The sequence below is a fragment of the Momordica charantia genome (assembly GCF_013281855.1).
Source record: "Momordica charantia cultivar OHB3-1 chromosome 11 unlocalized genomic scaffold, Mcharantia_2.0 BLBB01000011.1, whole genome shotgun sequence".
NCBI lineage: Eukaryota > Viridiplantae > Streptophyta > Magnoliopsida > Cucurbitales > Cucurbitaceae > Momordica > Momordica charantia.
In genome coordinates, this window is record NW_028275159.1 from 11350506 (window position 1) to 11365372 (window position 14867).

Here is a 14867-nt window from a genome sequence, read left to right on the forward strand (position 1 = left end):
GATGAAGTTTGTGACCATGTTAAGATTTCTATTTTGAGAGTACTCGTTATCTGTGGTTGTTGTGAGGCCTGTTCTACAAAGTAGTTCATATATGTCATTAGTTGTTGGATTCTTAGCCAATGCTAAGGTTCTTAATTCACTGAGCTTCTACCAAAAGCTTTTGTATCCAGTTTTGGATTTAAAACGTCTGGTTTTTGCTACTGGTTGTGTATCGATATTGTGTTGGCTCATGAACTGAAAGTCCTTTCGATTTTCATATTTTGTCACATTGACTGGTTATGATCAAGTCTCTAGGGTCTGGTTTCTCACCCATCTGATTTTTACCATTCATTTTCGGCCTTGGGATCTAACTTTAGTAGAGCTGGTCTCGAAGTCTTTGGATTTCCAACCTGTTTGGCATTCGCCTAATGGTTTTATATCCTTACTTTATTTGCCTACTTTAGTTTTGACCATGCTGAGCCTTTTATTGCCTACTTCTTGGTCTATCCCCTTCTGCGTTTATTGATCAGCTGTAGACATTTACGCATAATACCCCTACTTGAGAAATTTGTTTTCACACAAACGTAAGAGCTCAAGTATCCCGTCAAATGGCGTAAACTTTATTAAAATGAAAATTGTTTAGGTAGAGAACTAGGTATAATAACATAACCCAGTTGTTTAAGATAAACGAGTGTCAAAACATAAAATGCTCATAAAATAAATGGAATGTATCACCAAGCTAGTGGTAGTATCTCTTGAGGTGCTAAGCATGCCGGATGGGGTAAGGTTTTCCCACGCGGATCTTCCAAGGTGTAGGTGCCTGCCCGAACTACTTAGTGACTTTGTATGGGACCTCCCATGTCAGTCCGAGAACCCCGCTGGTTGGATCTTTGGTATTAGGCATGACTTTCCTCAGGACCAGATCGCCTTCTTTGAAGTTACGCTTCTTAACCTTTGAATCGTAATATCGAGCGATCCGATTTTTGTACTCGGCTGTTCGTAGTCGTGCTGTTTCTCGATGTTCTTCTAGTAGATCGAGGTTAAGCTGTATGGACTCGTCGTTTTCAAGTAGACTGAATTGTTCTACCCTTGGGAAAGAGAGGTCGATTTCCACCGGTACTACTGCCTCAGAACCAAATGATAATGAGAATGGCATATCGCCAGTTGATGTGCAAGGTGTTGTTCTATAGGCCCACAATGCGCTGAGAAGTTCTTCTGCCCATAACCCTTTAATTTTCTCTAATTCAGTTTTTAGAGTTCTTTTGATGATTTTGTGACTGCTTCGACTTGTCCATTAGCTTGTGGATGTGCTGGCGAATAGCAGATGCGCTTGATACCCAATTCCTTGCAAAAGTCTCGAAAAGCTGCATTATCGAATTGCTTTCCATTATCGTTGATAATGGTGTATGGTACCCCAAAGCAGAGAATTATGCTTCTCCAAATAAAGTCAGTGATCTTTTCTCGGTAATTGTAGCTACGGCCTTGGCTTTAGCCCATTTGGTGAAATAATCAATTGCTACCACTACAAACTTGGTCTGGCCTTTTCCTTGTGGGAGGGGCCCTATAAGGTCTATTCCCCATTGAGCAAAAGGCCAGAGACTCATTATGTTCGTTAATGGTTCTAGCGGCTACCTAGGCACTGTTGCAAATCGCTGACATTTGTCGTATTTTCTCGCGAACTGTATTGCATCACTTAGCATGGTCAGCCAGTAATACCCTTGTCAGACGATTTTATGGCTTAGGGATCGTGCTTTAGAATGGTTACCACAAATGCCCTCGTGTATCTCCCTTATGACGTAGTTGCCTTCATCTGGCGTTAAACATTTAAAAAGGACAAATAGTAGCTTATTTTATGCAGGCTTCCATCTCTAAGCACATACCTAGCTGCTCGCCGTTGGAGTTGTTGGGCCTCTATCCTTTCATCAGGTAGGGTCTCATCTCTTAAATATTTGATCAGAGGGCTCATCCAGTTCTTCTCTAGTTGTCCTAGCTCGTCTATATCAATACATCCTGAACCTCTATGCTCGGCTCGGGCAAAATTTATATTGGTACAGTTCTTCCCAGGTCGGTTTCATAGACTGCAGCTAGTCGGGCTAATGCATCTGCGTTGACATTCTGAGCACGAGGAATTTGTTGGATCTCATATTTCGAGCATTGGTCGAGCTGGTCTCTTACCCGGGAAAGATACTTCATCATCCATGGCTCTCTAGTCTGGAACTCTTCTTTCACCTGACTCACAATCAATTGCGAATCACTAAGTATTAGTATGTTCGTGACCCCAATATACCTGGCTACTTTTAATCCTGCTAATAAAGCTTCGTACTCAGCCTCATTGTTCGACGCGTGAAAACTAAACCGTAGCACATATTCGAATTTCTCCCAATCTGGGGAGACCAGCAGAAGTCTCACCCTACATCCTCTGAAGTTCTAGGATCCATCTACATAAAGGGTCTAGGGCTGCTCTCCCTCAGCGAGCTGTGGGCCGATGCTACATATTTGATATTCTACCAGCATTAATTCTGGTATGAAGTCCGTTATGGCTTGCTCTTTCATCGCAGTTCTCGGTTTGTAGTGGATGACGTATTCACTGGGCTCCACAGCCCATTTTACCAGTCGCCCAGAAGTCTCGGGCCTTTGCAGAATCTGCCATAGGGGGAAGTTGGTGAGGACAGTTATCTTTTGTGCTTGGAAATATGGGTGTAACCTCCGAGCCGAGGTGACTAATGCCAATGCCAATTTTTCCACTTGCGGGTATCTAACTTCTGCCTCCACCATTGCTTTGCTCGTGTAGTAGATTGGAGATTGTCGCCCGTTCTTTTCCTTTATCAATGTCGAACTCACCGCCGTGTTGGATACGGCTAGGTACAAGTAGAGTTCATCTCTCGTGACCGATTTTGAGAGGAGTGAAGTCACCCTCAGGTATTGCTTTAACTCCCTGAAAGCGGTCTCACATTCTTCTTTCCATTCAAATTGCCATTTTTTCCTTAGGACTTTAACGAATGGTAGACACTTGTCGATTGAACGACTGACAAACCTGTTGAGTGCCGCTATTCTCCCGTTGAGCCCTTGTAGTTGCTTTAAATTTCTAGGTAGACTCATCTCCAACACAGCTTTGATTTTATCTGGGTTAGCCTCGGTTCCTCGTTGGTGTACCAAGAACCCAAGGAATTTTCGGTCACCCCAAACGTACACTTGTTGAGATTCAGCTTCATCTTATATTTCCTCAAAACTCCAAATGCCTCTGCCAAATTGCCTCGTGTTGACTGCTTTTCAGGCTTTTTACCAGCATATCATCTACGTAGACCTCCATATTTTTACCAATCAACGTTGCAAACATTCGGTTTACCATTCGTTGATAAGTCACGTCTGCGTTCTTTAACCCGAAGGGCATTACCGTGTAGCAATATAGGCCTCGACTTGTGACAAAGGAGGTCTTCTCTTGATTCGGTAGGTGCATTTTAATCTTATTATATCCGGAGTAGGTGTCCATGAAACTCAACCTTTCACGTCCAGCAGTAGCGTCGACCAGTTGATCTATACAAGGTAAGGGAAAAGAATCCTTTGGGCAAGCTTTGTTTAGGTCTGTAAAGTCGATGCACATTCGCCATTTGTCGTTTGCCTTCCTTACCAATACCATGTTGGATATCCATTGGGGGTAATGGACCTCTCGAATGGAACTAGCTTTTAGCAGCTCTTCCACCTGTTCAGCCACAATCTCGTTCATTTCCTAGTTAAAAGCACGACACTTCTGTTTTATTAGTTTATAGCTCTCGTCAACATTAAGTTGATGTACCATGATTTCCCGACCGATTCCGGGCATATCCTCATGCGAACACATCAGCGTTGCTTCTAAGGAAACTTATAAGGCTCATTCTCTCCTCATTCCCTAATCTAGTTCTAATGTTGACTCGTCGATCTTCGGATGTCAAGGGGATGGATTCCACCTCTTCAGCCAGTTCTCTTCTGTCGAAGGTGATCGGATTTGGTTGGTGACCAGGGCTCGGACATATTTCTCCCGAGCTGTCGACTGCCACACCGGGGCTTTTTTCTTCAAAACATTGTTGACCTCCCCCAGGGTTCGTACAAACTCGCTTCATTCCGACCCTCCTCGGATCTGGGCTCTGTCTCGGCTTAATCTTGTATCGTCCCTGTTGACACTGTATTTGGTCCGGCTCAAATTTTATTATTTTATTTATTTATTATTAACATTAATATTAATATTTTATATTATAAAATTTTATTTCTTTTCATTAAAAATAACTTATTTTACCTTATTATTTTTAAGGTAAGGTTTTAATTAAATTTAAAAAAATAGATTTTGTTTTAAAAGAATTCGATTTATTATTAAAATAAATAAATAAATAAGATTTGATTTTAAGTAAATAAAAAGATTTGTTTAAATTAAAAAAAAGTTTTTTTTTTTAATAAAACTGATTCTGTTTTACTCCTCAAAACTACTATAACGTGGTCTTTTCTCCGTTATCTTCCTCTTTTTTTTCTCTCTTCAATTTTGACCCTCCCCATTGTTACTGTTACATTTTTGCTTATTTAAGGAGGAGAAAGGGAACTGACACAGAAAGAGAAGACAACGTGAGAGCAGGGGCAGCACAAATCTCATAGAAATTGGCTTTAAAAATTCAAATTTCCTTGCGCATCACACAAGTTTGAGAATTTGCCTGGGCGTCAAATCTGACTTTACTTCACTCTCATTGTCGAAATCTCCTCAAATTCCAATTCATACATGGTAAGTTCAATCATCTCACCCTATTTCGATTACATCAGTCAACTATGAAAGTTTTTTTTTTCCTTTCTTTTCTCTTGTCCCAAGTGGATGATAAACGGGGATGGGGGAGAGCATGAATCCCTGATTTTGGCAATACAATAGACAAGTTTTATAGTGGGACGAATTATTGAGTTTTCACCCGTTTAACAGAGAAATAGAGATTCTCCGTGATGGTCTAATGGCAGTCTCAATTCACGTCCTCTCTGTCTCTTTCCATTTCCTCTTGCATTTTTTTTTTAATCGGTTTCTCCCTTTATTTATAAATAAAAGAATATTGATTCTTTTTTTTAAATAAATTTTGTTTTAAAGTTAATAAATCTAAAATCATACGTATGTAAAGTTTGTTTTTAGAAGATTTGTTATTTAAGATTTGAAAATTTTGAATAAGGTATTTTAAATAAGTTTGTTTAAATAAGATTTTTTATTTTCATTTTTTTTTTGTATAAAACAGTTTTATAGGAATACAAAATAAAGAGTTTTCTTTTTATTTAAATTTTCGTTTTTACTTTTGTTTTCCTTTTTTTTTTAAATAAAATTAAAAAATACAAAGGTTTGTATTTTAAAAAAGAGCATAATGTATATCCTAAGGCAATATCACATTGGCAATGCACTAGGGTATTGACATACATGACACAAATTCAAGTCTTTGATTGCCTCATTTTTTATCATTGTTTTTATTAAATAAAAGTTTTTTTTTCTTTTTAATAAATTTTTTCGTTTACTTTTTTAAACAAAATTAAAAAATAAAAATTTTATATTATAAAAAACGATTTTAAATTGCATACTAAGGTCTTTGCACACTGGCAAGAGCTTTGAGTATTAACAACCATATTAAAAGTTTAAGTCTTTATGTGTACCTTGATTTCGTTTTATTTCTTTTTTTTATTTATCATTGTTTTCTTACTAAATAATTATTTCGAAAATCCCAATGACAGAAATTGGATTTTTCCAATATTCTCGAGGTATCAAAATTTTTCTAATGGCTTTCGTGCCACTCATATCTATTAATTCATATTTTATAATAAAATGTGAATTAATATAATATGAGACATTTAAAATAAGAAAACTATTTTTTTTTGGACCAAATAACATAATGGGATAATTTTTGACAAAATGTGGTACCGTTTTCAAACGGGTGTCGTAGGGTGCTAACACCTTCCCTACGCTCAGTCGACTCCCGAACCAATGATCTGTTTTTGCAGACCTTGTTTTTATTTTTAGGTGACCAATCACACCTCGTAGATGATTGGTGGCGACTCCAAACCCTTATCTCGAAAGAGACCCTTCAAGGGATGACGTCGGCCACTCCGCATCGCGACAGTCCCCACAGACGGTGCCAATTGGTGATGCTTGGATTCTAGTAGACTGGTTCACTCCACCTCGTGCACCAAAGTTGAATATCAAGGGATGGGAGTGGCAGAAGCGGAGCCGCTCGGAGAAATGCGACCCAATCAAATTCATCTCAATCTAGGAGGATGGAGCAGGAGTTAACCGGCTGAGGGCATAGTTAAATGATGTGAAACCAAAGTTAGGTGGTGTCACCCATCTGCACGCAAAAATAGTGGAGCTAACTATGGCTCTATGTCAAAATTAGACGTCTCTGCTTCAAGTAGAGAACATGGTTGGACCATCAACACGACGTCATGTGGTGATCGAGGAGGATACCTCCTCACCCCTCTCATGGGACCCATTAAAAGGAAAGAGTCCAGCGATAGAAGGGCAAACTACTCCCCTCGAAGAACCGCATTAACTTGGGTCCACCTAGAAAACAACAAGGAGGCAGGTCACGCAAGGCGACGACTGATCCACAAGGGAACCTGCACGACTACCTTAATGCTATGGCAGGGGATCTGCGATAGACTTTAAACGACAGAGGTAGAGAAAAAACAGACTAACCTACAGACCTCTATGCAGCAAACACATCCATCAATTCCTCGAATAGTGAATGCTGATCAACTGTGCCCATGCCAGAACCGAGTATCATCAAAACTATTAAGGTGATGGTCAAAATAACTATGGTTCTTGACTCTGTAAAGGAGGTCACAACAAGCTCCAAGATGATTTCGAGAGCTTAATACAGAGTTGCAATATAGATGACACTGATTGGGACGATTCAAGAGAATGATAAGATCCACCGTTCACTGAGAACAAAATCACCACTCTCATTTTATAGAGAAGGAGAGGAGTAGGGAGTAAGCAACCTCCCCACCGACCAAATTCCCAGTTTCTTGAAAAATGTAAGGGGTGAGTTATTTAATTAAATTAAATAAATAAATAAATTAATCAATAATAAAACTAATTAATTAATAATAGTAATTATATATCATATATTTAATTAGAGCTTTATTTGAATATGAATATCTCTCTCATAACCTATAGTTTTAATCTGAATCTCATTCACACTAATTTTAACATATAATTTTAATATGAATCGAATTCATATTAATCATTATTTAAATCTTATTCAAATATAACTCTCGTAATATATATAGTTTAATTATGAATGTCATTCATAATTAACTTTATATTGTAATGTATCTATATATATTATATATTAATTATATCTTATACAATTAACCTAAATTCGGTTAAATAAGTTGAATCCCTCAAATTCTTTCATAAGTCTTGATCTTTATTTTACCTGTTGTGAGTTAGCGGGAATATAATGGATCTACAGATCAAAAGCTCCAACAATACAAGATTAAATGATTAAATTCATTAACCAAAATAACTAATATTCGTTGACTGCGTGTCACATCACAAAAGACCCAACAAAGGTAATGATTACCTAGACCGTAGAAGAGTAATTATCTAACAAATATAGACTACACTCCTGATTTTCCTTTAAATGGTAAGAGTTGAGTGCATTTTACATTTACATCATAAGATTTGACTCTGATTTATGTAAATTGTGCCAGTTTATTTATTTATTTTTTATTTTTTTTTACTATCAGCCGAAAGCAACAGGAAATTAAGAAAGACAGCAAGATTTATCACTACAAACAAGTCGGGAGATAATTGAAGGACCCTCCTGGAGCCACACCCGTTCCATCGGTTGAGATATGGCCCAATTTTGCTATTCTTTAAACTACATTATTTAGAAAGAAATCTTAGTGAATACTTTTTTTTTTTTAAAAAAAAGCAATTTTATAATAAAACCTTCCTTTTTTTTAATTTAAACTTTTAGAGAATAAAAAGTCACAGAACCATTTTTGTTTGTTCTCAATAACAAAGAAACAAAAAGGAATAATAACCGTTCTAATCTTTCAAGTTTTTCTCAATTTGGTCCTATGTTTTATAATTATTAATTTTAACTAATTTATCATAAAACCACAAATTGGAATGTTATTATTAATTAGCACCATTAATGGAAAGAATCAATAAATGATTTAAAAATTACAAATATTCATCCACTAAAATGGAGAATCAATAAATATTAATTAGCATGATTATTGATGGAGAAATCAATATAGACAACAAAAAAAAAAAAAAGTAATATACACAACTGCATAATGAATAAATGATTTAAAATTTGCATATATCTAATGTTATAGGACAACCTAGTAAAGTTTTCTCAAAAAAGAAAAAAAAAGCTACCCAAAGTAATTCTCCCAACTTCCACATATATATATATTCCAGAAACTAAGAACTTAATCAAGGAGAAATATTTCTTAAAAAAATAATAATAAAGCTAATAATAAGAATAAAAAGAATAAATGGAGAAAACTATATTATTAAAAGCTTTTACTGCACGCATATATAGTATATGTCCTTATTAATATATACATGCAATTTACTATTAAAATATGCAACTAACAAATATTTTCTACCATTTTAAGCTACATTTTTTACTATAAATTAGGCACATCAGCCACATACAAAAACATCACAAACTTTTAAATCAAATCATATTTATCCACTAGAGATTAGACATGGAGAACTCGTCTACTAAGTTTGCTTGTCTGCTCGTGATGCTCTTCATTGCTTCGGGTATAAATTAACTTTAATTTCATCTAACCTATATATTTTGTTTCTTTCACCATTTATACATGTTTACTTGAATGGAAATTATTGATGAATATATTACAGGATGTGTGTTCGTATCATATGCAAGAAATGTCGTAAACGTTCGATGCAATACTCCGAATGATTGTTTTGATCCAACCAAATGTGATTGCAATCTGAGCCTATGCTTTTGTCACCCAGCATCTGAAGTGAATTTTTTTGACAAAATCTTCCCTGAACATTTGGGAAAACTAAAGACAATTCCATGAAGATTGGATTGCAAACAAGCCCTCCCCCTACCCGCACCCATCATTTCGATCGACCATATATATCATAAGATTGTTAGAAATGTATTTTCATGCTTTACACAAAAGTTATGTATGAGCTTATTCCTTATGTAAAAGCTCTTTATTATCCAACTCTAGGTTTCTGGCAAAAGTCTTAATTATTCTTATTCGATCACTGCCATTAATATTCGAAAGTTGGTGGGTTGTTGTGAATTTTAAGAATTATTAGAGGTTTATAAAATTTAAAATCATTCTATCCTTACCAAATAAAAATAATTTTTTTGTCAAATCATAGCTCCTAGTCGCGAGAGTACGACATACGCTAACCATGTGCATCCTCCAAAGGACTATTTCATACGTAAAATTCTATTTGTCCATTAACAAAATCCAACCCACTCATCAACAAAGTGTATTTCTTCCAAGTGGCACGTCCAAATGACATGACCATGTATCCAAATATGTTACCGAAATATTAATTCAGTAACACATGGAATTCCTATTAACAAGTTTTAACAATTTTTTTTATGGAAGAATTGTTTAATTGAGAAATTTTAGTACTAAAGTTGAGAAGCTTGAAAGGTTCAGGAGAGAATTTAGAAAAAAATTAAATATCATGAATCATTTGATATATTTAGCATAATAACAATGAACAAATTGATTTTTATTATTGAAAAAGTAAACAAAAGAGTAAGGTGTGTTTTGTTTCATTTTAATCAAAAGAAAAACCATTTTTTAAATAAAGAAAATGAAATAAGATAAGATACAAGTAAAATAAAAGATTTGAAAATTCATCACAGTTTCAATAAAATCAAGTTTTTTAAATCTATCGATATTTTAAAATGAACCTTTTAAAACGAGTTCTTTTAAAAATTCCAATAACAGAAATTGAAAATGATAATTCTCCAATCTTCTTGAGATAACAAATTTTCTAATGACATTCGTACTACTCATTATTGTTAACTCATATTGTGAAGCTCGAATAGAGAGGAGGGATACATGAATGAACCGATACCACATCTGAATGAAAGGGATCCTGAGACCATAGATACATGGTTAAGAAAAGGCTTAAAAGCATTCATAGTTAGTACCTATACTAACATGGTGCACCTTCCTTTTCGGTCACTTAATAATAAGAACTCCAAAGTTAAGCGTGCTTGGCTTGGAGCAATCTTAAAATACTTTTCCTTTTGGACTAGTAAAAAATAATAAGATAGTTTAAGATAAAATATAGCAACCGTTTTCGAACGGGTGTTGTAGGGTACTAATACCTTCCTATACTGAACTGGCTCCCGAACCCTCCTTTCGCATACCATTTTCTTTTTTAGGTAACCAATCACACATCGTGGATGGTTTGTGGCGAGTCCAAACCTTTTGTCTTGGAAGATACCTTTTATGGGATGATGTCGGTCGCTCCATGTTGCGAGGACGTTGCTAGAGATTGGTGACCCACTTTGGATCACATAAGGGAGTGAAGACATTTCATTTTGTCATTTATTATCCTATTATGATATGTTTTTGTCCATTTTCTTGGTTTGATATTTCTTTTGTATTGTTGTAAATATTTTATTTTATTATGATTTTATTTTCCATCATCATGCATTTCACACACAATCACAAGCCTCCTGCCCGGGACTTTACCTTTTAGGATTAGATTGAAGATTGAATAGTATGTGACCTTCGTGGAATTTGGATTTTCGTCCAAGTGCATGAATTTTCCACTCAAGTTAACCACATAGTGAGAGTGGATGGGACACTTGGAGATCGTTTCCCTCTAGGATGCATTGGAACATAACTTTACACTCATATTCATATTGCATTTTATTATTTTGTTGTGTTGTTATGTCATCCATGGTTATCTTGTTTATTATTCTTTTAAAATGATGATCAATTTGGAGTTTCTAATTGTAAGGTTTCAAAAATTAACCACTTGAAAAGAAAAATCATGTACATTTTTTTTTGTAATATATTATTTTTTATTTCTTTTATATCATGCATCTACATCATATTTCATTGAGTCATGTATTTGACCTACCTCTAAATGAGTTTAGAAGTGTTGTCTTTTCAAAGAGATTATAAATATTTCCGTGTGGGCACAAAAAGAGTTTCGAGTTCATTCACTTCTATCCAAATTTTAGGAGTTCAACGTCATCCCTAGAGTTTAATTTCATAGGCATATTCATGTTTCTATCTCTTAGGATGATTTAGAATCTAGCATTGCATAAAGTCGGTATATGTCACCTTGGGACAATTGGTAACATATTTAGGCAAGTATTTTTTTTCTTAAAGAAAATTTGATTAAAAAAAACTATCATTTCACATGTCATATTCACATGCCCATATCATAAAATAAAAAAACACTATCTGTTGCATGCATAATTTTATATGTCCATAAAAAAATGTTCTCCTTTCGCAAGCATTATTTCAAATGTTCATAAAATTTCAACAAAATTCCCCCAATTTGTGGCTCACTAGGTGCATAACATCATCTCATGCATCAATTTTTATTTTATTTTTACAAAAAATATATAAAAAAATAAAATTTTTGTGCATTCTCTAGTGCATCATCAATAATAACTCTTCTTTTTTTAGAATATATAGTTAGACAACCTCATATTTTCTACCCTAAGGTACATATAACAAAAACCATGGAAGAACTTAATGTCAGGCTAAAGAAAATAAGAGATGAATCTCAAGCATTAGTCGCGATGATTCTTTCTAATCTAGAAAAAGGCGAGATAATCATGGTATCTCAATTTGGAATCTCAATCTGGAATCTCAATTAATGACTCTCGAGATCTATCAAGATTTAGCTTCACTCTTCATAAGCCAACAAGGGAACCCCGACAATATTCATGGTTGATCCTTTATACGAGGGATTAGTTGGCTTCTTAAATAATTGAAAACAAATTCATACAAGCAGTCAAGTTAGATTTACGTTTCCAAGGGATGGATCACAAAATGCCAATATTGCAGTCTCTAATCTCAGTTACTTTATACGTAAGTAAAAAACAAATGACAAAGAAGTTATCATGAGTGGAAAAGTTGAAATGGTCGAAGAAAGAGTAAAGGCAATGGAAGGAACTAACATCTTCGGCAACGTCGATCCAACACAACTATGCCTCGTGACAGGTGTAGTTATTCCACCCAACTTCAATGTACCTGAACTGAATTTGAGAAGTATGATGAGACACCTTGTCATAAAAGCTATCTCATTATATATTGTAGGAAAATGCCAACACATTCTCAAAATGGTAAGTTGCTTGTACATTATTTCCAAGATAGTTTAATTGGACTAGTTACTTGTTGGATATATGCAGTTAAATAATACAAACATTTATTCTTTGAAAATCTTAACTAACTCATTTATAAAGCAATACAAATATAATATAAACATGGCTCCTGATCGACTAAATTTGCAGAGAATGGAGAAAGCAATACAAATATAATATAAACATGGCTCCTGATCGACTAAATTTGCAGAGAATGGAGAAAAAGAATACTGAGAGCTTTAAAGAGTATGCCCAAAAGTGGATAGGCACTATTGTGCAAGTTCAATGCCTTTAATTTACACTGAGTTGATGACTATGTTTCTTCCTACATTGAAATCTCCTTACTATGATTGAAGGATAGAAAATGCATCAATCAATTTTTCAGACATCATGATTATTGGGGAAAAAATTGAATATGGAGTAAAACATGACAAAATAATTGGCAGCATAGATGAATCACCAACGGAAGATAAAGAATATTCCACTATGAAGGCCGACAGTGAAGTCCAAATAATATCTTATGCTTTGGGTTAAATAGTTAGTACAGAAAACGTCAACAAACTTCTATGCCATGAACTTCTTCTCCAATTATTACATATGTGCATCTACCCTCGTAAATCCACTTGCTTTGCAATTTTTCCACAGCCAATGGGGCCAAATTTCTCTTACGGTCGTAATGGCAAGAGGCAACCAAAGTGAGTGAACTTTGATCCAATACCAATAACATATATCGAGTTGTCACCTCACCTATTCAATGACAACATTTTGATGCCTATACCAACAAAGCCAGTACAATCTTCATACCCGAAGTGGTATGATCCCAATGCTTTTTGTGCCTGTCATGGAGGGGTTGTAGGGGCATTCAACCGAAGATTGTGTGACACTTAAGCATTGTGTGCAAGATCTACTGAATGCGGATAGCTAAAGTTTTGAAGGAAGATAATTCAAGTATCAAACCACTGGAGTCACGAGCTTACATTCATATGAGGAAGAAATATATAGTGTACAAGACTATGGAAATCATTGTCGATCTGAAATTATCTTGGAGAATGAAGAGGAAGCAAGGGGAAGGCAGAATCAAAATGGAGGAGAATGAGTGGATTTTGTTAGAAGGAGATGGGCGCGCCTAGCACCAAAATAGCACCATTTCATTTCCAGAAAAGGGTGAAATTGCGCCCTTGTTTGAGCCTGCGCTAATCGTCGAATTTCGTCGCGAAGAAAAGTAACTGGAGATTATTTCATCACTTAAAATTTGTCGCTCTCCCTTTGCGACCAAGTTTTGTTTTCGTTGTTTTTTTAGCGACGAATTTGATTTTCGTCTTTAGAAACATAAAATGTCGCTGAACAGCCATTTTCTTGTAGTGCTCCAAGAACAAAGGTGATGATTACCTCAACGGTAGAAGTGTAATTATCTAACAAATATAGACCACACTTGCGATTCTCCTTTAAATTGTAGAGTTCAGGGCATTTTACCTTTACATAATAAGATTTGACAATGATTTATGTACGTTGTTGCTTGTACAAGCAATTTAACTACTTTATTTTTGTCATTATTTCCAACTAATCACATTTTTTTTATTCTTTAAACTACATTATCTGAAACAAAATCTTATAATAGTTTAATTTTAATAAAGAAACAAAAATTTTACCAAATAGTATTAAATCCTTCGATGCATAATAACAATTGAATGAAATAACGCAGGCGAAAGAAAACCTCCAAAAACGGTGAATGAATTTAAAAGTATTTTGTCACTTGGAACAGCGACATAAAAGTATTTCGTTGTTTAGAGAGCAACGAAAATCATTTTAATCGCTAAGGTGAGCATAGTTCAGCAGTAATTGGCATATATCTTCGATTTTGATTTTCGTCCCTAGAAAATGTTTTTAACCATGATTTTTTCGTAGTGATCCCACAACCAAGGTAATGATTAACCTCTACGGTAGAAATGTAATCATCTCACAAATATAGATTACACTCAGCAATTTTCCTTTAAATGGTAGGATTTGAGTGTATTTTACCTTTACATCATAAGATTTGATTGTCATTTATGTAAATTGATGCTTATACCCCAATTTAATTAACTACCCTATTTTTGTCATTATTTTAAAAACTAATCACATTTTGTAATTCTTTAAACTACATTATCAAAAAATAAATCCTAATTATAGTGAATAGTATTATGAATTTTTAATTAAATAGATGTCCACTAACCCTTGCTTAGTGTCCAATTTTGAGGTGTCTCAAAATCCATGCTCCATATGTCCTCTATGTGTCTTTTATTCAAAACCCCATATGTTCCATTATCCATGCACCATGTGTTGAAACCCTAAATGTCTCATGTGTCTCAATTTTAGACATTATTAGTGTTATGTAAATCATACCACATGCTTATCCATGGCCTATAAATAAGGTCAATGTGGTGCTCATTTAGTAGTTAGAATGTGTGAGAAATTAGTGGTGAGAATTTGTGAGAAATTAGTGAGAAATTTGATTTAGAAATTTGGTGGGAAATCAAATTTGAAAATTGGTGGGAAATGCTATTT

The 14867-nt window shown here is 34.9% G+C and overlaps 1 protein-coding gene across 1 annotated transcript; it reads right to left on the reverse strand.

Annotated features, from left to right (window-relative positions):
* Positions 1-808: 808 nt before the first annotated feature.
* LOC148208115 (uncharacterized) lies at positions 809-1135 on the reverse strand. The gene has a single exon (XM_088119700.1). The coding sequence runs from the start codon at positions 1133-1135 to the stop codon at positions 809-811; it is 327 nt and encodes a 108-aa protein (XP_087975826.1).
* Positions 1136-14867: the final 13732 nt, after the last annotated feature.